Source organism: Pongo abelii, chromosome 11 (assembly GCF_028885655.2).
Source record: "Pongo abelii isolate AG06213 chromosome 11, NHGRI_mPonAbe1-v2.0_pri, whole genome shotgun sequence".
NCBI lineage: Eukaryota > Metazoa > Chordata > Mammalia > Primates > Hominidae > Pongo > Pongo abelii.
In genome coordinates this window covers 17,360,041-17,384,834 of record NC_071996.2, presented here as the reverse complement: position 1 = coordinate 17,384,834, position 24,794 = coordinate 17,360,041, and the positions used below count along the sequence as shown (strand labels likewise).

At 55.8% G+C, this 24,794-nt stretch overlaps 3 protein-coding genes across 19 annotated transcripts in view; 2 read left to right on the top strand and 1 right to left on the bottom strand.

The window, feature by feature from the left end:
• The window catches only part of ARHGEF4 (Rho guanine nucleotide exchange factor 4), a 200,668-nt gene extending 181,434 nt beyond the window's left edge, over nucleotides 1-19,234 (top strand). For 8 of the 10 annotated variants that reach the window (XM_009237595.4, XM_054549101.2, XM_054549110.2 and 5 more), the window contains 10 exons: nucleotides 187-326; nucleotides 10,812-10,991; nucleotides 11,983-12,159; nucleotides 12,228-12,407; nucleotides 13,205-13,437; nucleotides 13,791-13,920; nucleotides 15,435-15,566; nucleotides 16,282-16,525; nucleotides 17,357-17,434; nucleotides 18,023-19,234. In XM_009237595.4, coding sequence (XP_009235870.4) covers nucleotides 187-326; nucleotides 10,812-10,991; nucleotides 11,983-12,159; nucleotides 12,228-12,407; nucleotides 13,205-13,437; nucleotides 13,791-13,920; nucleotides 15,435-15,566; nucleotides 16,282-16,525; nucleotides 17,357-17,434; nucleotides 18,023-18,174 — 1,646 coding nt within the window. In that variant the 3' untranslated portion in view covers nucleotides 18,175-19,234. Of the gene's footprint in view, nucleotides 1-186; nucleotides 327-7,694; nucleotides 8,014-10,811; nucleotides 10,992-11,982; nucleotides 12,160-12,227; nucleotides 12,408-13,204; nucleotides 13,438-13,790; nucleotides 13,921-15,434; nucleotides 15,567-16,281; nucleotides 16,526-17,356; nucleotides 17,435-18,022 lie in introns of those variants that run through there. The other 2 variants (XM_054549102.2, XM_054549109.2) reach the window with 2 other exon arrangements.
• On the top strand, nucleotides 7,256-7,426 carry SMIM39 (small integral membrane protein 39). The gene has a single exon (XM_054549115.1). It carries the CDS (start codon nucleotides 7,256-7,258, stop codon nucleotides 7,424-7,426), a length of 171 nt encoding a protein of 56 aa, XP_054405090.1.
• A 660-nt stretch (nucleotides 19,235-19,894) lies between the features above and the next one.
• Nucleotides 19,895-24,794, bottom strand: part of FAM168B (family with sequence similarity 168 member B) — a 45,393-nt gene continuing 40,493 nt past the window's right edge. For all 8 annotated transcript variants that reach the window (XM_024243306.3, XM_024243309.3, XM_024243307.3 and 5 more), the window contains one exon: nucleotides 19,895-24,450. The gene's annotated coding sequence lies outside the window, so the exon portion shown is untranslated. The remainder of the gene's footprint in view (nucleotides 24,451-24,794) is intronic.

Genomic DNA, 24,794 nt, shown 5'->3' with positions numbered 1-24,794 from the left:
GTGCATTCTTTCACCCAGGCCACATGTTTGCAACAAGGATGGTTTGAGAACCTAGCCCTGCAACCTGCACCCTCCCCCTGCAGAAGAAGCATTTGTCCTGAACCCATTGGGCTCCTTCTCCACATGTTCTCCCCTCAGCCCTTCCCAGCCTAGCCCCCTTTGCCCAGCTGCTGTCTCTCCTTCCAGCCATGCCTGATGGAGCTCTGGACACAGCTGTCCGCGCTGACGAAGTGGGGAGCGAGGAGGACCTGTATGATGACCTGCACAGCTCCAGCCACCACTACAGCCACCCTGGAGGGGGTGGGGAGCAGCTGGCTATCAATGAGGTAGGGTCAGGGCTGCGCGGGCAGAGGGAGGGACAGGCTGGGGCTACAGGCTAGATTCCAGCACGCTAATGCAGGCCAGATGCCCACAGTCCATGTTTCATGCGGATGCTGGTGGTGCTGGCCATACACAGTGCAGTTTCAGCCTGCAGTCCTCACTTTGGGATGTGGTGTCTGGGGCCCACAGAGCAGATGCAATGCCAGCGTGCTGGTCCGCCTCATGGGGCTGTCCTAGTGAGCAGCTGTCAAGAGCCATCCCAGCTGGAGGAGTCCTACTTAGTAGAAGGGAGGCCAGGGCTTCTCCAGTCACTCCAGCCCCTGACCCTCCAACCAGCCATCTGGGCAGGCTGGGAACAAGGTGAGGGAAAAACCATTTTCTCTCCTGACAACAGGAGTTCAGAAGTATTGCTGTTGCTATGACAACTGCGTGCAAGTTGCTGTGTTTTTGCTATTCCTACTGAAGCAGAAGAAATCCGTGAGAATCCTCATCGAGGCAAAACTGGTTCCCATCTGAGTTCTCCCTTTGCATTCCCAATGAGAGAGGAATCGTGATGCTTTAACGCCCCTCTCTTTCTCACTCACCCTCCTACTTTCTCAGCCTCTTTTACTTAACTGGAGGGTGTTGTTGAACGTCACGGAAGTGTAACCAGTTGACCAGCACAACAAGCACATGCCCATAGCAAATGCCATGTTCTCCAGTCAGGAGGTACTGGTGTGTTTCTGCTTCATTAAAACTGGACTCTGACAACCCAGGATCTTATAGCACTCAGGTTTTTCCTTAAGAAGAGATCAATTTTGAAAGAGTTAGACTTTTCTGTGAATGAATGAGCTGGGGGGCTTCTCAGAAGCCAGTGAGGAGGGGGACGTCCTCCTTACCTGCTGGACAGAGGAGTGGAACCAAAGGCCCATGAACTCCTCCTAGAGGCCCAGCTCTAGATGATGATTTAAAATAGTCATTAAGGGCAGGCATGGTGGCTCACGCCTATAATCTCAGCACTTTGGGAGGCTGAGATGGGTGGATCACCTGAGATCAGGAGTTCGAGACCAGCCTGGCCAACATTGAAACCCCATATCTACTAAAAATACAAAAATTAGCCAGGCGTGGTGGCGGGCACCTGTAATCCCAGCTACTCGAGAGGCTGAGGCAGGAGAATAGCTTAAACCCGGGAGGCAGAGGTTGCAGTCAGCCAAGATCGTGCCACTGCACTCCAGCCTGGGCAACAGAGCGAAACTCCATCTCAAAAATAAAAATAAAACAGTCGTTAAATAATGCGCTACTCAAAATCCATGGTGCATAAAGAATAAACATGTAAATAAGCTTTCCCAACAAAGAAAACCTTTCTCTTTAAGTGCCTCTCGTAAGCTATTTGGGATGGAAGGCATTCTGAAATGTCACCTGAAGCAGAATTCACAAGGAATGGTTGTGCTTTTCCTTTGTTTTTTTTTTGAGATGGAGTCTCACTCTTGTCGCCCAGGCTGGAGTGCAGTGGCACAGTGGTCTCGGCTCACTGCAACCTCTGCCTCCCAGGTTCAAGTGATTCTCCTGCCTCAGCCTCCCAAGTAGCTGGGATTACAGGCACCCGCCACCACACCTGGCTAATTTTTGTACTTTTAGTAGAGACAGGGTTTCGACATGTTCACCAGGCTGGTCTCGAACTCTTGAGCTCAGGTGATCTGCCCGCCTTGGCCTCCCAAAGTGCTGGGATTACAGGCGTAAGCCATGCTCGGCTGGTTGTGCTTTTTCTGGAAGACTCAGGCTGCCTCCTCCATCTTGGGGCTTAGTCCAGCAGGGGGACCCCGAGGGGGCCTGTCAGATGTGGGGCACGGAGCACTGAGCAGTGACCGTTTGAGCTGGTTCACATGGCTGTGACACCGGCTGGCGTGAGGCTGTGCAGGGCTGATGGCAACTGACTGCACACACCCGGCAGGGTGGGCTCTCAGTACATCTCCAACCACGAGGATGATCATCCCAACCAAAGCCCTCAGGACTCCGGAGAGGTGGGGGTTCCATGGCTGGCCTTATGGCTGCGGCTGCGTTGATCTTGTGTCTGCGTTTCATAGTTGTGTGTCTCCTACCTGAGGGTAAAATTATGGATTGTCACATCTTGCTGCTGGTGAGGAGGTGTTTCTTTGGGCTCTGAGTTCCTTGACAAGTTGTTCATTCTAAGATGCTTTGGCCGAGAAGGCCAAGAGCCAGGACTTCTCTGAAAAAATAACCCAAAAAACGAGGCTCTGTCATCTTTCTGAGGGAAAGGAAGGCAGTTTAGGTTTGGATTGTGTATGCGCCTGTTTGGTCCTGTTTGGTTCAGAGGTCTCTCCTGGCATTGGAGGTTGCTGAGCAGACGGAGTATTGCTGGTATGCCTTAATGTTTAGGGCGCGTGTCCCCAGGGAGAAGGATACGCACATCACAGAGGAGAGGCTGGTGCTGGGGAGGCTGGCTCCTGTCCCAGATGGCATCCACGCGCCTCATGAAGGCTACCAGTGCTTCCAGATCCTCATGTAGAAAGGCTATCCTGAGAAAGGCAGTAGGAAAGGCAGGCCCGGGCTTGGAGGCCTCTCGGGTCCAGCACAGCACTGCAGCAAGGCCATCTCTGTGTTTTGTGGGTGGATGTGAAACCGGAGCCCTTGCTGTGCCTGGCTTGCACTGCAGACTCAGGAAAGGTGGTGCCTGCCTGTTAGGAGCCGCCAGAAGCATTAAGTGGACTTACTCATCAGAAACTGAAAAGATAAGAAGTGATTGTCGCGCGACGGGCCAGTTCCCAGGCCTTCAGGGCAGCACTCCCGCGGGCTCAGCCAGAAGCTTTGCTGGGGGTTAGCGTGACTTTAATATCTAGAGATGAGCAAAGCAACAGGTGTCAGAGAACTAAGTCCTTACTAAATAATATTTGGCTTGCCCTAAAATCACATATTCACTTCTATTTTCTAAGAATACGTAGGGGCTAAATTGTGACCCTTTCTTATCTTTTTGAGCTCTCAGTTCTTGACAAGTTGTTTATTCTAAGATGCTTTGGCCAAGGAATATCTAAGATGTTTGACATCAACATGAACGAGAAAGGGTCACAATTTAGCCAGATGCCTCCGTCAGAAGGGGACACCACCTTGCAATTTCCTAAGCAGAACGAATGCAAACCCTCTGGCCTGGAGAGCGGCCCACTCGGGGCAGAGCAGCGAGGCAGTTTGCATTCCAGGTACATGAGGAGTGAGTTTTATGCTTGCACACAGATGTGTGTGCACGTGCCGTACATAAAGGGTGTGGGTGTGTGTTGCATACATGTAACGTGTGTAGTGAGTACTTGCGTCAGGGAGGCACCAGGCCCTAGGATGCAGCTGTGCAGAAGCCATGGTCCTGCCTGCAGGGAGCTGCCCACAGGCCGTGTCCGTGTGGGCCCCTGCATTGTCCCGTATGGGCCTGAGGAACGTGCAAACAGGCACAATGTCTTGTTCCTTCTGCGTTCCTTGAGTTACCTGTGCCCTGCCCCTCGTGAGTGTCCAGTCCCTGCCAGGCAAATTAAGAAACGCAGACGCTGACTGTTTTCAGTGCCCAGGAGCGTACTCTCTTCTTCCAGCACTGGCCCCTCTAGGGCCTACCCCCAAGGCCATGGCCCAGGCCTGGGCCTGTCTGCCCAGTTCCTCGCCCTCCTCCTTGGCCGTCTTGGGCTGCACTGTGCCACTGCAGTCAGGCCTGAGGCCACCCTAAGCCCCCTGGACTTTTTCTGAAGCTAAAGCCAGAAGCGCCTGTCCGTGAGAGTGACCACCCAGCTCCCTCCCCACCACCACCAGCACCGTGTGGGCAGTGCTGCCAGTGCAAGCCATTATGTGACCAGGGGAGAGGATGGCCTGGCTCCTGCTGGGGAGGTCTAGGGTCTCCCACTGCCCACTGGCACCTGTGAATAGCAGCCTGTCCCCTGGCTCATGTCTTGCAGCATCCTGTGAGCTGCTTCTGCCCCACCTCATGGAGTGCCTAAGCCCAGCTTGTCTTCCAGCCTGGTGAGGATGAGCATGAGGTGTCTGGGGCACTGATAGGCATCAGGCTCCTCTGTGGGGCTGAGGAGGGGGAACAAGAGCCAGGTCGGGCCTGGGGACAGATGTCCCCAGGGCAGGGTCACTGCCCTTGCTCTCCTGGCATTCTCTGTGAGACACCCCGAGGATGCTATAGGACATGAAGCCAGCTCTTGGTCACCCCTCATGGAGTCACTCTGACTCGCTCCAGGTGTTTTTGTCTTCCCTGAGTTCCTGTGCCACTGGACATCCCTCCCCAGGCCTGACCTGGCTCTTATTCCCCCTCCTCAGCCCCAGGGAGGAGCCTGATGGCTGTCAGTGCTGCAGATACCTTGTGCTCATCCTCATTAGGCTGGACAACAAGCTGGGCTTAGGTGCTCCATGAGGCGGGGCAGGAGCAGCTCACAGTCCCTTGGGGCCACTGCTGCCACTTGTGCGCAGGGCTGCAAGGTCATCTGGTGGACAGCCCCTCCAAAGTGGCTTTCCTCTTCCCTTTGTCCCCCCAAAGCCACAGCACTGGGGGCTCACCCCTCATCTGCCCCAGACACCTATGTCTCCCTTCTGCTTGCACATCAGTCCTGCCACCAGCCTAGTTGGGCCTCTCCCCTCCCTGGTGGGAGCTGTCTGTCCTACCCCTCAAGAGCCTAGGCCTTTGCCTTCAAGCTTTTTCTTTTCTTTTTTTTTTTTTTTTTTTGGACAGGGTCTCACTCTGTCACCCAGGCTGGAGTGCAGAAGTGTAATCTTGGCTCATTGCAACCTCTACCTCCAGGCTCAAGTGATCCTCCCACCTCAGCCTTTCTCGTAGCTGGGACTACAGGCACATGCCACCACTCCTGGCTAATACGTGTATCTTTTGTAGAGATGGGGTTTCACTATGTTGCCCAGGCTGGTCTCGAACTCCTGAGCTCAAGCGATCCGCCCGCCTTGGCTTCGCAAAGTGCTGGGATTACAGGTGTGAGCCACTGCACCCTGTCTGCCTTCAAGCTTTTCCGTTAGGTTTTTGGTCATGAAACTCACATAGGGAAGCTCTTACCACTGCCATTCCTGCCATAAACCCAGCTCTCTGGGATATAGAGGCTGGGGGCCCCTAGGCAGGGAGAAGGACCCCGCTCAGTCCTCAGTCAGGGGTGCTTCAGCCACCTTCAGTCCTCCCCAGGCTGCCCTGCTGTGCATGGGGCAGAGGATGTGCCCAGCACCCAGCTGGGGCTGAAGAACCAACCCCTGCCTGCCCAGGCCTGGCCCAGTGGCCGAGCAGGCTGCTGTAGACCCTCCAGCACTCAGTGCCTGTGCCGGCCATCCAGCTCACCGACCCACTGTGCCCAGGGCCCAGAGGACATGTACCCTTCTGGGTGGCCAGCTGTTCAGAGGCCACAGGTGCACAGTGAAGCATCCACACGTCAGGGGTTCGGAGCCACACCCCATGAGAGGACACATCACCATCTTACTGGAGGAGTGCTGGGATTTGGGGGTACCAGCGAGACTTTAGATGTCTTCTGATCCCCCCAATTCTCCTGACAGCTTGGGGAAGCAAACCTTGAGACCAGCGTTTTCTAAAGAACTGGGCATGAGCAGTACACCAGGCAGATGGGCCCAGGCTGAACCTTCAGATGTGAGGGAGGCACACAGCCTCTCTGGACATATCTCTGACACTCCTCTGCACACACACACACGGGCATCCACGTGTGTACATATGCACATGCATGGAAACCCCACCCACATACACACAGGTACCCATATGTATATACACACAGGTATCCCCTTACACAGAGGTACCTATGCACATGCACACACAGGTACCCCTTGTGTACACACATGTGTACACACATGCACACACACGTGGCATCCACTCTGCTTTATAGTCAACAGGATGGCGACATTCAGGGTACACTCACCTATCCTTGCAAGGGGTGGCCAAGAGCTGGCCACACACACACAGATCAGAGCATACAAAGTCACTCCCATGGGAACGCCCAGTCTCTGCACACATTCCCCTCTGTGCGCCCCTCCCTGCCCTCCAGGGACTCTTCTTGCTCTAGGATTCAAAGCACTGAGCTTGTTGCCCAGAAATCTCTGCCCACACCTGAGTGGAGTGTTTAGCCCTCTCCCCTGCAGTCTTCTTATCTCTCAGAAGGACACACTGACTGTACCTGGGCTGTCATTCTTAAGGATAGAATGAGAGCTCTTGCACAAGAGCTTTGAAACCTACAGGGTTAAGGTTGCAGGCTGTGTCGAGTGGAGGCAGAGGAAGCCCTGGACGCCTGGCTTTTCCAAAGAAACACAATGCTGCTCGGACGCTGCGGCCAGTGAAGAGCGGCCCCTCAGGGTGGATCGCTCCCACCGGAGTTTAAATCCTGCCTCCACCATCCCTGCATTCCTGCGCGATTTTATGACTGAGCAGAATCCCTGACCTTTCAGAGCCACGTTTACTCATCTGTGAAGTGGGGGCCTGCGGCCAGCCCTTGTAAGGAATCAGAGTCCCTGGCCCATCCCTCTCCAAAGCGCCGGTGCCAGGCGTTTTGGCTTCTGTATCTCTGAAACGAGGAGGTCCCGGGGCATCCCCGAGCGCCCCCGTGGCCATCTGTGCCACTCGCCAGCCCAGGGCCAGAACTGCTGTGCCGGCGTGGAGATTCCCGACCCTTTCCAAGGAGGTGCCAAGGGCGCAGCGCAGCGCACGCCCAAGCCGCCGCGGCCCCTCTGAGCCTCTCCAGCCCGCCGCCGCCGCCGCCGCCGCCCCCGCCCGCACAGCCGGCTTGGTTGCCAGGGTTGCCAGGGCTTGGGGCCTGGGAGGCGCCGCGCGCACGGCGCCGGCTTCGCGGGAGGAGCCCCAGGCCAGCGAGCGCAGGCGCCCCGCCTCTCCCCGGGCGCTGCGGGCCACCGGCTCGGCCCTGCGCGGCGGGATCTCGGGGCCGCACGGAGCGGAAGGCCGGGCTCCATGGCGAGGGCCCCGCAGCCCCGGCGCGGCCCCGCGGCGCCCGGGAACGCCCTGCGCGCCCTGCTGCGCTGCAACCTGCCCCCCGGTGCGCAGCGCGTGGTGGTCTCCGCCGTGCTGGCGCTCCTGGTTCTCATCAACGTCGTGCTGATCTTCTTGCTGGCCTTCCGCTGAGCAGCTGCGCGGGGCGCCGCGGGGGACCGCGCCGGGGTGAGTGGCGCGGGCGACGGCACTCCAGCCGTTGCCACCGGCGGCCTCCGCACTGGTCGCGGAGGGGAGGCCTCCCTTCCACCCCATGTGCTCACTACCAGGGCCTGGTCCGCGGGTGTCGCCGAGCGGGTGCCTGAGGGGCGTGGTGGCACGTGTGTCACAGGGTCCTTCTGTCCTCTGTGCCCTGTGGGGAGTGGGGGCTGCGGGGGCGAGGGGGGAGGCCAAAATGGCGCGTCTCTGCGTGTAACCGAGGATGCGGATTCAGCTGGGGCTCGCCGGCTGCTTGTCTAGAAACGGCGTGCATGTGACCGCTGGGTGAGCGACCCCGCGCTTGCATCTGTGTGGGTTGAGTCAGGTGTGTGGAAGACGCCCGGGCACCGCTGCGCATGTTACCTGCAGTTGTTTTTCCCGTTTTAGGCCTTAAAATACGTGGTGTCAGTCTCCCCACGGGCAGAGCCCCTCCTGCCCCCCTTGCACGTGGGCCCTCTGAAGCCCCCACCCCTGCTGCACAGCCTGCGGGTGTTCACAGCCGCCCCCACCCTGCACGTCTGGTAGGTGGGCAGGGTGGGGAGGGCAGTGGCCGTCACAGGGAGCAGCTGGAGGCAGAGCCTGGCAGCGTTGCCCTTCTGGAGGCTGTCAGAACCTCAGAGGCACAGGAGGGGATCCCGCTCCCTGCCCTGGGCTGTTTTAGTCTCAAATGTGCGCCTCCATTGGGACCTTCTCCCACAATAGAACAGCCAGTTTCACAGTCCTGCTGTGTCTCAAGAGTCAGTCTCCCCTCCCTGCAGGCAGAGAGGCAGCCTGGACTCCTTGCCCCTTGGGCCTGTCTGGCTTGTGTCTTGGCTCAGGTGCAGCTGTGCCTACGAGCACCAAAAAGGGCCTCTGCCCAGAAACGCACCCAGCGCAACGGCATCAGTGGTGGAGCATGACTCTGATGTCCTACGAAACTGTCTCTGACCTCACAGAGCCACATTTCGTCTTGATGACAACACAAGACACATTTCACAACACACAAGTTCACATTTCTCCTAACTCTAAATTAGAGTACCTTCCGAGTAGGAGGCTATGCAGAAGGGGCTGACATCCTTACATTGGTGGGAGGCACAGGAGAACTTGCTCACGGCATGTGTTCCTCTGCCAGGGTGCGACAAAGGCAATTTACACCTCCTCCCCTCCTCCCCAAGGTCTTCCAGGTGACTGGGCAGGACAAGTGTGGGGCTTGTCCCTAATGGTGCCTGGAAGCTGGCCTCTCTGTGAAGCCCTCCTCTTGCCTGACACCTGGTGACCTTCCCTGACAGCTATGTGGGGGGCCACCTATGCTGGACCCAGTCCCACCTGCAGGGACAGGCAGCATAAAGGAAGGGGGAATGGGGGCACCAGGCTTTTGCTCAGGGCTCATTTAAGGGAACCTAGGGACAGAGGGTGACACCTCACCGGGTTAATATCAGGCAGGAACCTCCTGAGAAGGGAAGCAGTGGGAAAATGAGCCGTGTTGAGTGTGTCGGGTCACCTCCTCACAGCCTGTGTCACAGACCCCAGGTCAGGGCCATGTCACCTACAGCTCACACTCTCACTGGTGTCCCCAGGCCGCCATGTCTGCTTCCTTCTTTCCCTGGAGCCTCATCCTTCAGGGCCTCAGTGGGGTGAGCCAGCTCCCCACCGTGGCAGGTGGGCTCCTAACATATGGTCACCTGAGGCCTCCTGTCTCATCCTATCTGAGTGGTAGTGGCAGCTCATGATCTGGAGGCCACCCACAGAAGGTCTTTGTGGCTGGGAATGAGAGCAGTGGCCCCCTGTGGAAGCCTGCTGCCCCCAGGAATAACCCAGGGCTCTGTGCCTGGGACCCCGCGGGGGCCTCTGGAGGTCTGCAGCCCCCGGGTGGCTGCCACACTGTGAGGGTTCCTGTGCTCACAGGCTCATGGATCACTCTGAGGAGAGCTTGCATCAGGATTGGAGCAAGTTTTACCCCCAGGAAAGAGAAGGTTTGTCCTTCCCTGAACTTGCTTGCTCAGGACCCCTGGAGGGAAGCACCATCCCGAGCAGGCTCTGGAGCTTCAGTGCTCCAGTGGCCAGCCCCAGCCCTCACCCTGTCCATTCAGGCAGAGGCCTCTTAGCTGGAACACAGGACTGGCCCCACTCTTGGTTTCCATGTTGAGGTGAGGATTCACACAGTGCTTAGGGAGTACCCAGTGAAGTGAAAGGAGGGCTCCTGGGATAGGAGCTCAGATGAGGGCCTATTTGTGACATTCCCATCCTTGACCGCCTAGCCAGGCCCACAGCTGTGACAGCCAGTGCCAACACCTGGTCCTAGCAGGGAGGGGCATGGACCTCACCTCCTGTGCAGCCCCAGCTCACTCTTCCTCTCCTGCCCTGAGGCCCTAAAACTGCTCATCATTCAGGGAGCAGAAACAGATCCCATGTTAGGAGAAGGCAGAGGTCAGCCCCATGGCGTGCAAGGGCTGCCTGGGAGGGGCAGGGGAGTGGCCAGTGTCTCTCAGTCCACACCACTCTGGAGCAAGGCACTACGCTGGTTATTTGAGCAGAGAGAAGCATGTGAAGAATGGTCGGCTAGGTATAATGTGGTCGACTGGGTAACACTACACAAGAGCAGTCCCAAAGTGCCTGTCACAGAGGTAGCAGCTGCAAAACGTTCCTGCTTCTCCTAGAACTTGGGGAAATGAAGGGAAGAGGCTGGACTAACTCAAACTTAGGATCACAGGGCTTGGGACCTAGAGCTCTAAGAAGGGGCATTGCTCAGCTGGTGCTGGCATCTCTGGGGCTTGGGGTGGGAGCAGGGGTGCCATGAGGTTGGTTCTGCAAGTGTTGAAAAACACACAGCAAACAAGCTCCAATCACTCCAGTGGCAGGACATTGTCTACCTGGATGAAGGGGCATTGTGGTTGGTGGCTGACCTTACAGGCAATGCTCATCCACAAGAAGCCCACAGGAGGGCACCAGCCCCCAGCCCCTCCCTCCTGCAGCCTTGCAGCCCCCAGGCCCTCCCTCCTGCAGCCTTGCAGCTCCCAGCCCCTCCCTCCTGCAGCCTTGCAGCCCCCAGGAATGCTGGGTTGGGAATGCTAACAGGGAGCAGTTGGCAGTCCCAGTGACAGGATCAGATTCCGTGGCCAGTTCACTTCCGGCTCCATCACTGAGCCTTGATAATCTAGACATGCCCAGAACACAGCCCCTGCCCCAGGAAAGCCCTGCTCTTGTCAGAGGCAGCCTTGTCAGCTCCTCTGTAAAGGAGTCAGGATCCCCTCTTCCCAGGGCTGCTGAGGGAGTGGAGACAGGGCAGGGAGGCCCAGGCAGCCTCCCCCACTGACCCGCCTGCCCGTGGCTCTCTCGGCAGCTCATCAGCGATGGCAGTGTGGTCTGCGCTGAAGCACTCTGGGACCATGTCACCATGGATGACCAGGAGCTGGGCTTCAAAGCTGGGGATGTCATCGAAGTGATGGATGCCACCAACAGAGAGTGGTGGTGGGGCCGGGTCGCCGATGGCGAGGGCTGGTTTCCAGCCAGCTTCGTTCGGGTATGGTTCCAAGCCCCAGCTTCTCCCAAGTTGGGCCCATAAAAAGCTACCTGGTTCTGCAGAGAAATCCAAGCCCAAAACAGCTCTGGCATCTGAGGTGCAGAGCGCTGGGCGGTGGGTGTCGGGGCGCAGTGTCACAGCCTTGCTCCTCCTGGAGAACCACTACTCCTGCTCCCATTCCCCTTCTGGTGAGCCCTCGGGGCCTCGGGGGCCAGAGAGGAGAGCAGTTGAGAAATGAGTGTGTGCAGACACTAGGCACCCCTCTGCGATAGCCCCACAACTCCAGGCGCTAGACATTTCCCAAGCCCTGAAGAGCACTGATAGGGGACTGCTCACCTCACACACAGCCCCGGGAGTGGGAACCATGACTTACACCTGAGGAAGTTGAGGCACGGTCAAGTTATTAGCCCTGGAGATAGCAGAGAAGGGACCCGGATTCCATCTAAGGGGGTCTCCGGTCTTCAAAGAAGGAATCCAGGTGCAGTCTCCAAAAGGCCTGGCTCAGGGCGTCCAAGCTGAGGGCCGTCCGGCGGGGAGGTCCCAGGCCCTGGTGTTCAGAAGCTCCTCCTGCCCCAGACCCCCTGGGAAACTGTCCACTCCGCACCCTAAGCCTTTCCCCAAGTTGCATGTTAGCCAGCGGGCGCGCCACCCATCCCCCTGCTTCTGCCCGCTGGGGCTGGCAGGAGCAGGCACTGGTTCAGGAACTGCAGCAAGCGCTCCAGCCTCTGTGCCAGGCACAAGCAGGGTCTAGGAAGGAGGCCAAATCGGTGTTCGGATCACACTGACGGCGGCTGCGGGCGTCGGAGCCGCCATTCCTCGGTCCAGGACTTGCGTGGGTGGCATGGTGGGGGGAGCTGGCCGGCCAGTCCTCAGCCCCGCGCCTCGTGCACCCTGCGGGGCCTCCGAGACCCGGTTCCCGCCGCTGCGGCGCAGGGCGCGGGGCGTTGCTCCGAGGGATGCGGGGCACTGACCGGCCGCGTATGGCCTGCAGCTGAGGGTGAATCAGGACGAGCCCGCGGATGACGAGGCCCCTCGGGCCGGGGACAGCGGGGCGGAGGACGGCGGGGCGGAGGCGCAGAGCAGCAAGGACCAGATGCGGACCAACGTCATCAACGAGATCCTCAGCACTGAGCGGGACTACATCAAGCACCTGCGCGACATCTGCGAGGTGAGGCCCGGCCGGCGGGCGGTGGCGGGGGACCCGGTCGGGGGAGGCCTGACCATGTCCGCCCGCAGGGCTACGTCCGGCAGTGCCGCAAGCGCGCAGACATGTTCAGCGAGGAGCAGCTGCGTACCATCTTCGGGAACATCGAGGACATCTACCGCTGCCAGAAGGCCTTCGTGAAGGCCCTGGAGCAGAGGTTCAACCGCGAGCGCCCACACCTGAGCGAGCTGGGTGCCTGCTTCCTGGAGCATGTGAGCGCCCGCCCCCAGCGCGGCCCCTGGCCCCTATCTGGGCGCTGCGTTCAGAGGCTGCTGCGGGCGCCAGCGTGGACAGCGGGTGGCTGGTCCCAAAACCTTCCACAACGCCTGGGCCCCAGCTCCAGCCCTCTATCTGCCCGGCTGCCCGCACCCTTCAGGACAGTTTTAGGATGGTCTCTGCTTCTGGGTGGGGAAACCAAGTCAGGGAACGCTCCTGGGAGCAGAGGGCTGGGGCGTCCCCCAGGAAGGACTTGCTTTGACAGATAGGAGGGCAGAGGCCTGCTGAGCGCCGCAGGGGCTGTTCAGAGTGAGCGCTGGGGTTTCTCACACAGGGAGAATTTACAGCTTGCTTAGGCGGCAGATGCTGGCTGGCATTTACCAAGGTTCACTGGGCCGCTCTAAGTGGATACCTCCTAGCCTCACCTGTTAGAGAAGGGCCTTGTTTTGGCCTTCTTGGGCAGTCGAGCGAGGGTGAGCAGAGGATCCCTGTCCCACCCAACCCCCCTACCACCGCCGCTTTTTGGCATTGTTATCCCGTCGTTATCATGGATTTCACCCAGAAGGCTAACGTGCAGCCGGGACACCTGCTCATATTCTCACCTTTCCCACCCCTGTGTGTGACTCCATGTAGCTTATGCCCCAGGGAAATAGGTACACAGAGCCTGGGTCTCCACTAGCCCCCAGCCCAGCTCCTGAAGGAAATGTAGAGGCTCTTGCCCTTCCCAGACATGCAGCTGGATTGCCTGTGGGAGCAGCAGAGAGCTCTGCTAACCTCCAGCTGTGCCCCTCAGCAAGCCGACTTCCAGATCTACTCGGAGTACTGCAATAACCACCCCAACGCCTGCGTGGAGCTCTCCCGGCTCACCAAGCTCAGCAAGTACGTGTACTTCTTTGAGGCCTGCCGGCTGCTGCAGAAGATGATTGACATCTCCCTGGATGGCTTCCTGCTGACTCCGGTGCAGAAGATCTGCAAGTACCCTCTGCAGCTGGCCGAGCTGCTCAAATACACGCACCCCCAGCACAGGTAGGAGGGCACTGAGGCAGGGAGGCAGCCCATGCCTCTGCACGCCTCCAGTCAGCCAGTTTGAGCATCAGCAGTATGCTGGGCACTGCTGCAGGCCCTGGGGCAACACACAGAAAACTAGCCCTGTCCTGATGAGCTCCTTGCAGTGGGGGAAGAGGATGCCAACAGGATATTAAACTCTGCTCTGTGCCTGCCATTTATGGAGAAGAGAGGGGCTGTGCATCTGATAGTGAGGATGTGGTCAAAGGGCACAGCCCTAGAGGAAAGCAGCTCCACACATGGGGGCTGCAGGGGATCCTCACCCTTTCTCTGTCTCCAGCCTGCAGCAGCCTTCCATCTCTGTTCTGCCCCAGGGACTTCAAGGATGTTGAAGCTGCCTTGCATGCCATGAAGAACGTGGCCCAGCTCATCAACGAGCGGAAGCGGAGACTTGAGAACATCGACAAGATTGCTCAGTGGCAGAGCTCCATAGAGGACTGGGAGGTGAGGGCCTGGGGGTGCAGAAAATTCCAGGAGGTCTTGGCCTCTTGCTTTAAAATCATGCTTGCCCCTGAAAAATCTAGAAGGGAGCTGAAGCAGGGAGCTGCGCTCCTGGGAGCTAGCAACAGATGCTCATGGTGTGAAAGCCCGTGCCCAGCGTGGGCTCTGGACCTTTGGTGCTGCCTTCCGTAGCAGGCTTTGGCACCTGGTGGCCTCTTTTCTATGTGAAACTCCTCCCATGAGCAGCCAGCCAGCCCAGGAGAAGCCCTCAACAGAGGAAGTGTGTTCCTCAGAAGTGTTCTGTCCCTCTGCCTTCAGGGGACAGGCCAGATCCCTGTTTTAGTTCACTTCTGGGACTCCCAACAGAAGGCTGCAGGCCCAACACAGCATGACCAAAAATGCATCGCCACCCATCAGAGCCTCCTGGTTCTGTTTGTCTGACTTGCACGTTTCTCTTTGCATCTGCCAATCTTGCCTTAGAACTAATGACGATGTTCCTGTCCCCCTCCACCCACCCCCACTTGCATCTGCCAATCTGCCACCTCCTGATCTGTTCCCAAAGGCTCCCTACCCACATGGGTGCTGCCACCACCATGCACCAGCTGTCAGGGAGAGAAATGGCCTGGAAGTCAATCAATCAGTATCAGCCACAGAACATTATGAAAATACAGATTCCGGGGCCCCACCCTGGACACAGTGAATCAGAAGCCCTGGGGTGGGGCTGAGGAATAGGGGCAGTCAGTTGTGAGGCGGGGCTGAGCAATAGGGGCAGTTGTGAGGCCCAGCCCTGGCTCAGGGCCCTCCAGAGTCACTCATCCCAAACGGGCCACCGCCAGCCACTCCCAGCTGGGGTTTGCATTTTCAAGGAGGAATGAGACCAGGGCAGGGCTTAGTCTAAAAGTATGAAGCCCAAGGGTGGATGATGGACCTTCAGGTCCTCAGTGTATTTAGCTGGGAAGAGGGCCTCCTTAGAGATCTCAAAGATTGGCCTCAGAGGTGAATCCCAGACAGGCCTAATTCTTCTCTAGGGCAGCACTGTCCAATCAAACTAGCATGTGAGCCACATATGGAATCGTATGCTACGCAGTAGACATCTTTAAAAAGGGAAACAAAAGAAACAAGTGAATTTAATTTTAATAATGTTTCATTTAACTCCAAAATAGCATTTCAACTTGTAATCAATTAAAATATCATTACTGAAATATTTTACATTATTTCGTATGAAGTCTTCAAAATCAATGTGTATCTTACACTGACATCACATCTAATATGGATTAGCCACACTTCCAGTGCCCAAGAGCCACCAGAGGCCACTGGTGACAGGGGGCTCCTATTTTGCAAGGACAGCCAACTCACAGGCCAGACGTGCCACCTCTTCCTCCCTCTCCCAACCATGGCCTGGCCAGGTGGGTGCTGCAGGCAAGGCCAGGGGGAGGTGCCCCACCCATGATGGGGGCAGGAAGTGGAGCCCACGGTTGGGTATGCTAGGCTCATGGTTCTCCTTGGGATCTTCCCAGGGAGAAGATCTCTTGGTCAGGAGCTCAGAACTCATCTACTCGGGGGAGCTGACTCGAGTTACACAGCCTCAAGCCAAAAGCCAGCAGAGAATGTTTTTTCTCTTTGACCACCAGCTCATCTACTGTAAGAAGGTACCAGAGCTGCTCTGCCCTGCTGCCCCAAGTTGAGCAAGTGGAGGGAGGGGAGCTGAGGGCTGGGAGCAGCTGCCCAGAAGACAGGTGCCAGCCAGACCATACCCGGGGAGCCTGGCCAGACCCTTGGGGCTGGGATGGGGTGGCTCTCTGCAGGTGAGCCTGGTGGCCCAGGAGCAGCAGGCGGCTTTCACAGTCTGACCAGGCCGGGTGCTGTTGAGAGCATGGTCTTTCCTGACCTGGCCGCTGCTTGCTCCTCAAGCTACCTCTTCTCTCCCTGCAAACCTCCATATCCCCTCTCTCCAACCCCAGAGTCCCCTGCTCTAGCCACCTCCCAGCTTCCTCTACGCTGCCGGCTTCTGCTCCTCTTTCAAAACATGGCCCAGTGGCCTCGTGTCCATGAAGCCCTCCTTGTCCATGGGTGCTCTTTCCTGCGTGTGGTGTGAGCCACTGTCTTAGTCTCCCCACCTCAAAGACAGGGCCAACCCCGGGCTAGTCAGTACCTGCACAATAAAGGAGCAAGGCCTCTCCACTCATGGCTCAGCATGTCTGTGGGCTGCAGAAGGCATGCTCTGCCCTCAGGATCTCACTGTCTGCTGGGGAGGTGGAGGCATCACCAGCAGCCCCTCCTGTGGCTGGGGAGAGGAGGTGGGAGCAGCCAGGAAATGGTCAGGGGAGCGGTTCAGCAGCCAGGGCTGAGGCCAGCATCTGGCAGGACCTGCTCCGCCGCGACGTGTTGTACTACAAGGGCCGGCTGGACATGGATGGCCTGGAGGTGGTGGACCTGGAGGACGGGAAGGACAGAGACCTCCATGTGAGCATCAAGAACGCCTTCCGGCTGCGCTGTGGCACCACAGGGGACAGCCACCTGCTGTGCACCAGGAAGCCCGAGCAGAAGCAGCGCTGGCTCAAGGCCTTTGCCAGGGAGAGGGAGCAGGTGCAGCTGGACCAGGAGACAGGTGCGAGACCCTGCTGGGCCTTCCCCGCCCCCAGGGCCCACCCGGCGCTCCCGCCTGCCGGTCAGGAGAGCGCGGCTCAGCTCTCTCAGGCTGCAGGGTGTAGCGAGGCTCCAGGCCCCTCTAGGTCCCAGTCATGAGCATAAGGCTTTTGCCTTCATCACCTCAATGGCAGGGTTACGTGACCGTATCCCATGATACAGTTCCTCGGAGTTCAGCCCTAAGGCACGGGTCTACTGACTTTTGGGGAGTTGTTTCACTACACGCTCTCACATGTGCACACACTCCATAGGACGGGGTCCTCTGCTCAGTGCCCTGGGTTGCTGGGACCTGGGGGACCCCTTTCCAGCCAGCAAAAGCCCTGGGAGAGCCTTGGAGTGGGCTGTGGGTACTGGCCTCAGAAGCCTCCCCTGCCCCATGCATGCAGACGTCTCCCCACTACACCTTCCCTCCTGTCCACGGGCCCCCACATTACCTGCCACAGTGACCAGGTCGGCTCTTGGTGTGGGAAGGAGCCTCCACTGCAGTGGAAAAGACACTAGACATGGAGTGAAGGTGAGAGATGAGCGGGCAGAGGAAGGACTCGGGGATCTTCGTTTTCTGCCAGGAGCCCCAGGACAGGGCACCAGAGCATGCCCTCTGCCCTGGTTGGCCAAGGGAGGCCGACTGTGCAGAATGGGCAACAGTCCCTGCTGTGGCCAGTACTGAGTCCCCAGGACATGATGAGACCCTGGGCACCAGAAAGGTGCAGGTGTGCAAAGAACTGCACCTGGGGCCAGGAAGTTCGGTGCAAGGAGGAATGGGGCAGCGCCCTCACCTGTGCCCCTTCCTCAGGCTTCTCCATCACTCAGCTGCAGAGGAAGCAGGCCATGCTGAATGCCAGCAAGCAGCAGGTCACAGGGAAGCCCAAAGGTAGGCGGACAGCAGCCCCACCTCCTCGGCTGCCCGGCCCTTACCTGCTGACATTCCCTTCTCTGAACCACAAAGCCAAGCCAGCTAGCCACTGGGCCTGAGGGGGGGCCCACTGCCCTTTGCAGCTGTTTGTTCCCAAAAGTTGGTAATAAGGGGCCACTGGGGAAGCTTGGGTCAGTATATGGTTGACATTCTTAACTCTCAACACCTTGGCGCCCCCAGATCAGGGCCATCGGTGACAATGCTTGTTTCCCCAGGGTTCCTTCCTGACAGGCATCTGGGGTCGGGGTAGGGATGGAGCTGATCTCCCCATTTCTAGAGAGCCATGCCCCTGAAACATCACATGCCTTTGCACAGGCCACCCCCGCTCTTCAGGCCGCTGCAGGAGGCCAGGCCCAGGCCAGAGGCCCCAGGCAGCCTGAGCTCTTGGATGTGGTCAGCTCTCCAGGAGCAAGTCCTGTGTGACAAAACTGCCTCCTACGGCGGCTCTGAAGCAGAGTCCTGGGACAGACCCCATGCTACCCCCGACAGCTGGGGTGGCACTCTGCCCTGGGCACCCATGACCCTCTGCTGTCTCTCCCTGTTCAGCTGTTGGCCGGCCCTGCTACCTGACGCGCCAGAAGCACCCAGCCCTGCCCAGCAGCCGGCCCCAGCAGCAGGTCCTGGTGCTGGCAGAGCCCAGGCGGAAGCCATCTACCTTCTGGCACAGTATCAGCCGGCTGGCACCCTTCCGCAAGTGAACTGGTCCCTGCCTGACGGCACCTGCTGGGCCTTCCTGCCAGCGGCCCCCAGTTTTTCTTCCCCGAGGCCCACTCCGCCTGGCCTTCCTCTGCCTGCAAGTGAGCAGGGCCGGGCTGGGGAGTTGCTTGTGCCACCAAGACGTGCCAGGTCTGTACTGTTGTCTTTTTCCCTGCTCCCGGTGCAGTGAAGAGACCAGCAAGGGGGCAGACCCCGCACGCGCCACACCCCCTGCAGCTTGGGCCCCATCCGCCCTCTGGACCTGTGTAGGGCCTCACTGCTGGAGCGGGGAAACTGTAGCTCAGCCCAGGCCTAGCTGGGGAGAAGGCGCTACCTGCGTGGGACCTTCTTCTCTGGAAAACCTAATCTTCCCTCCTCTCATTTCCTCTGGGCAGGACTCTCTGGCCTTCCGTGGCCTGCAACGCCAGGCCATGTGCCCCTCTGCCCTCTGTTTCTCCTTCCAAGTCCCCAGCCCGGCCAGTGGTGCCAGACAGCTTGCCACTTGGGAGGGCAGAAACCAGGAATTCCACACCCTTGTGTTGGGCCTGGAGCCCGCCCTTTGCCTCCCAGCCCCTCTAGACACCGCTGGCTGCTGGACACCCTCTTCACTAGTGTGTGTGTGTAGCGGAAAGGACAAGACAGTGCAGTCGGCTGCATACTCCCAGTCGGGAGTGTGGCCAGTCTGCCTGCTGCTGTGCGGTGGCTCCAGAACCACCTCGTTCCTGGTTTTGTTTGGATTTTGGCATCTTGTTTTTCTAACAATGGAGAAAAATAATAATTGATTCTTGTTAGTGACACAGAAGATTGCCTTACCCTCGTGAGCGTGAGAAGCCATAGGAGACTGATTTCTGTGGCTCAGCACGCAGGACTGACCCACAGCCCAGGCAGCGGGTGTGTGGAGATGGCGCCCCGTCCTGCCAAGGGGCGCCAGGAGCACAGCCAGGGCCTGGCGAGCTGGCACGGAGCCCACAGGATTCAGCAGCATGGACAGTCACTCTTGCACTATTCCTTCTCCAAGCCAGAAACCACATTTAATTTCATAAATAAACTTATGAAAAGTGACCTGGCTGCTAGTCCATTTTCTGTGGGTGTGCCGTGCATTTTCCTGTGGCTGTTAACCATCACTACCCTAGGCCTTTCCCTAAAAAGGAAGAATGAGCCCGGCAGCCTCTAAAGGTGGGGTGGGGGTTCACCTGTCGCAGATCACACCCTCGGGGCTTTAATGGAGACAGGCTAAGGTGGGGCTGGCTGCAGTTGGCCTAAGGAGAACAGGGCCAGGCCACGCTGGTTGCTGGTGGGAAATACAGGTAGCTCTGCCCTCCCTCGCACTCAAGACCCAGAAACCACTGCTTCCCTGTGTTTGACTGGAGCTGGCCCACGTGAGTTTGGTGGGTGAGCAGTCAGTCATCTTTCTGGGCCTCAGCATCCCTGGTGAAATGAGGAAGAACGTGTCTTCCCAGGATCTTCTGACCCTGGCCACAGAAGCCAGAAGGGGAGCATGGGGCTGCTTCCCTCCCTGTCCCACTTGGGAAAATGGTCCCTGCAACCTGCTGCCTCCACCACACTCCAGCACTGCCAAGGTCACTGGGGCTGGACGCCATGGTGGCCTTCTTCTCAAAACCCCTGGCAATCTCCCAACCTAAGAGAAGCCCCAGCACCTCCTAGTCAGGCCATGCTACCTCTAGACAAAACCCATATGGAGAAATCATGAAAACCACAATATGCAACACAAGTCAATCTTTATTGAAAACTGCAGTATTAATACATAACAATTCTTGTTACAATAAACGTGCTTTTGAGATTTTTAAATCTGAGCTCATCTACTCATCAGATTGCATAAAAAATTAAAATAGTATCAATTGACACCTAATTGAACTGGCTCAGGATGGAAATTCCATTCCTTGGCATGGATACGTAAGTTCAATGCAGAGGTGAGGGATGCCTTTAACACTGGAAGACAATGCTGACTTAGCTTAAAAAAAGTACCGAGAGAACGGTGTAAAAAACGGTATTTAAAAATCATTTTTTAAAAAAACAAAAAGGAACCGTTTCTTCTTTAGTTACAATCCATGAGGCTGTCTAGGGCCTCTCCGTGTGGCCAGCACAGCAACCCTGCTAGGAGCACAAACGGCTGGCCTGAGATCTGGCCCAGCTGCCTTGCCCACTGGTCTGCACAGGGACTCATGGGCACAGCCTGTGGTGAGGAGGAGACACCTGTCATGCCAGTCCTGGGAGCACACCACCCTTCTGCAGGCCCGGGGTCCCTACAGAGACGCCGCTCATCCTCTGTCTCCCCTTCCCAAGTGACTTCACTTTAGTCCTGTGGACCAAAATAAGGCTATCCCCACAGGCTCTCTATTCTTCAAATAATGAGTAAGAAAAAGAGACAAACTTTCTGAAACATGCAGTTTCCTACCCAAATAGGCCACACACCCCCACTTCTGTGTTACTGGAGCCCTCAGGACCTACTGATAGAGCATGTTCTCTGCAGTATACTCAAGAGTCTGCTGCCCTTCAGAAAGCTCAGAGGGAACACTCACAAATGCAGGGGTACTAGAGGGGAGAAATAACGTGCTCTGCCTTCCCCCAGGCCAACCACACTCGGCTTTAGAGACCCTCTCAGAAAGCACCAGAGAGGAGGACCAGACGCTGCTGCCCACCTCAAGCCACACCCCTGTCACCTGCTGCTGCGCCCAATGGAGGTCCTGTCCTGTCTGGGCAACAGCCAAACTGGCGACAATGGACACATCCAACAGTTAGCTGTCGGATGAGGTGAAGGTGGCCCAACTGCTCAGAGTAATACTGTTCTCAAATGTTTAAAAAGGACAGGTGAAGTCTGGGTCTCCTTTTTTAAAGCAGACACCAATACTTACGTAACTGGTACATGTTGGCCTTTCACCAGCACTCACTGGCACTCACAGGTGCCTTACATACATTACGGGGGCCAATATTGACAGGTATTAGTACATTGCAAGTTGCTGTAATAATGTATTTCCTCTCGTTACTGTTGTGTCCCCAAGACACATGCAAATTATTTCCTAGACCTCATTCATCACAGCCAGATGATGCCACCAGAAAGAGCAAAGTACTGTATGCCCAGCTGGGGAAGGGCAGGACACTCACTGACCAGGCGCCCACCCCAAGGCTCAGGACCCCCCCCATCTTCTGTGAACATATTTGCATAGCACTCAAGGTTTCCCAGAATAGCAACAGGTAGGCCTACAAACCACACCAAGAAGAATGTTCTTAACAGATAGCTCACAAGAGACATAAAAGGTTCTGGAAGTGCCTTCAGGCCCATTACCATGACTGGCCCTGACTCTGGCCCTCACAGAGCGGCAAGTTCATGGGTCACTGGCTCACACTAAATGCTCAGCCCCCAGCACAGATCCAAACAAGACTTCCATGAGCAGAGAAACTGCAGCAGCTGAACACACTCCCAAGCCTCAGGGAAGAAGGTGTAGAACAAATATTTTTAAATAGCCATCATGATGTCCATGTTTACATGAACTAGGTCCCTTGCTTGCCTGTCTCAACTTCTAAAAGAACAGTAATTCAGCTGAAGGACTCCCAAATTAGGAATGTCAAACATACAAAAAGCAAATTTCTCAGAATGCTCCACCGTATGCTTCAGGACAAATTATGCAGCTTTGTAACAGAATTTTGACCCAAGTTCTATTTCTTAATTAACTTTAATTTTACTAGAAGCGAATGTTGATAAAATTACAACCTATGACAGTTTTGTAACTATTCCCTAAGTCCAGATTCTTACCTGATATCTACCTTTCGTATCTGACAGCTGATGGCCTGAAAGTTTCAAAGTCAGAAAGATTTCTGCACGGATGTGCAATGCAAACTTATTTCATAAAGCCTCTCAACTTCATAAAAGGGAAAAAAGGTTAAGTTATAGGGAGGAAGAAAAGTGTTTATGAAGCTGATGTAAATGGCGTGTGGGGGGTACAGCCCACTCTTTAAAACACCATCCTGTGTGTGCCAAGTACCAAGCAAGCCTGAAGAGATGCCTGTAACTTCTAACCTCCTCCTGAACCCCGACACTCCAGCCCGCACAGGAGTTGTGCATGTATGTTTCCATATTGTTGTGTGGGGCTTTTTAAAAGCATACACTAACATTGTGAGTATTTTATCCTAATCTATTAGCATTCAATTGGGAAAAAAAACTTCTCTGCTACTTGGTCAGCTGAACCCCTGGAACCCTTAGAACATACTAATCCTGCCAACCATCCACTAAACAGATGGAATTACCAACAGAGACTTGAAGAAAGGGGCACAAACTGTGTGCCTGCGGTAAATGTCTGCCCCCACACATAGACACTAAGATGGATTAAGTGCTCATGAAGCAATTTAAAGTACTTATCAGTAAACATTCTATGTTAATAGACATCAGGAATAAAGAATCTGCTGTTTACAATGATCCATGCAAAAATATTCCTAAACTTCTTATAAAATAAGATGTGAAAAAGAAAATTATGAGGAGTACTTACTATAAAAAATAAGGTTACCAAAGGCTCAGTGGTCAGGTGTCCCCCCACCAACCAACTGGGGCAGAATGCTAGTGGGCATCCTCACTGGGCGCCAGTGCCCTGACCCAGCTACCAGCGAAAGAAGAGGAGCAGAGCCCCCTCCCCACCAAAGCCCACAACAGCACTCAAAACACCACTGAACTGGGAAGAAGACGCACGCTCCTGCCCTAGAGGCCGCTGAAAGGGACCCACGCCTTACATCCCCCACCCCCACTCTGACCCTCACTGAGAACTGACACGCACTCTCATGGACACAGGGCGGGCATATTTTGGGGGCGGGGTGGAAGGAAGCCTCTTGATTTCTTATGTACAAGATTCAGATTCTAAACTCAAATTCCTCTCCCACAATAAACCCTGCCAGCAAATGCACTCCAGCACTGCCTGGCCCTCTCTGCTGTCTGTGCTTGCTTTGTGCCAAGTGCCCTCAGCTGCAAAAGAGATGGCAGGAGAGGCTCGCAGACAACAGACACCGGCCTCCCCCTCGCCCCATCTCTAAGCGTCCCCTCCAGCCGGCCTCAGCAGACAAGTCACCACCATCAGGTGGGTGATCCCAGAAGCAGCTACAGGTTTCTACATTTCCAGACATATCCATGGCCCTGCCTTTCTACAAGAAATTGGAGGAATTTTAAATAAAGTTTTGTTCCCTTTTAACTCATTCTTAAATATACCACTTTCTTCATAACATACAGCTGAAACCTTTGCCCTTCTTTGTAGGGGAAAAACAGCAATGCCTGCCTACCTGTTTTCAGCTGATTCAAACATTTCTCCAGGAAAAAAAAAAAAAAATGGAATGATTTTCTAAGCTAAATAAAGCAGAGGACAATACCTCCTGCAAGCATGGCTGTTTCTCTTTCACATTTCTTCCATCCCAGGAAAATAATTTAGTTTTACATAGGACTTTTCCAATAAAGATATATAAAAACATCATCTAAGAGAACTGTAATGAAAATTTAGATAGCAGAGAAACTGCTTTGCTGACACATAAACCACCCCCCTCGCCCCAAATTTTACTGGCCACACTACCATAATCTTTCATGATGGGCTTTAAGCATGTCCCTGTTCCACTGACTCCACCAAGCCTAAACTCAAAGGGATGTCCATGAACCGGCTGCACCCAAGCAGCTGTGGCTTCCCTACTCTCTCCCAAACCTCGCAACTCCCTCCCAGGACAGTCAGTGCCAAAGAAACAGGTCGCTGAAAACTAAAATGTCCACATCCCTAACTGGCAACCCACATCAACCCCAAAAGGCTGAAGAATCATCTAAGATATTTCAAATGCTCTATGAAGAAATTCACTTTAACACTTATAACTTTAAGACTTTGCATACATTACAACAGTGCATTAGTAATACAAGTTGTAAAATACGTTTCCATTCCTTTGGATTTTGCATATGATGGTTTTGCATCAGTCACTGCAGGTAGATTGAGCAAGCTTTTTGTGTTTGTTTTTTTAAACATGCATTCAACTAGATATGATTCAGAATAGATTAATACTCCCTTTTTATCATTACAGTTAGCTAAAAAATTGCCAGGCAGTCCACAAAACAGAATTTGCTTTAAGACCAACCCACAGAGTCAGCTGGAGACTAACGGCGCTGGGGCCTGCTGGGCCGGGATATAGTCGTGTTTAGCTAAGTGTCGAGAGCATTAAGAAGAAAGTCCTGGTTGGAGGCGCAAGGCCTGCAGCACCAGCTGTGGAATCCCCAATAATGTGACTGCACAGCTCCGTCCTCAAACCTGCAGAAAGGAAGACAGACACTCAGTCACACAGAGCTCTTCCGGCACCACTACTCCAAAATCTCAAGTAGGATGAGGCCCACCAGGGTCGGAAAGGGCAGCAATGGGCAAAAACTGCTGGACCTGGTTCTCACTTCCTTCCTAGAGACCTCCAATTGCAACTGGAGCCCTATTTCCTGCAGCAGGCAGGTGGGGGGTTAGAGCACATTCCAGGTAAGGCTCAAGATGGACAGTGTCAACAGTAGGTATTCAATGGTTCCTTCCTTCTTCTACTCTGTAATGTCTCAATAAAAACAAAAAATTTAAACCCTGCATTGCCTCTGGATTCAGGGTCAGGCGCACTT

Coding starts and splice junctions, on each gene's coding strand:
- SMIM39 (XM_054549115.1), top strand. CDS start 7,256: ATGGCGAGGGCCCCGCAGCCCCGGCGCGGCCCCGCGGCGCCCGGGAAC.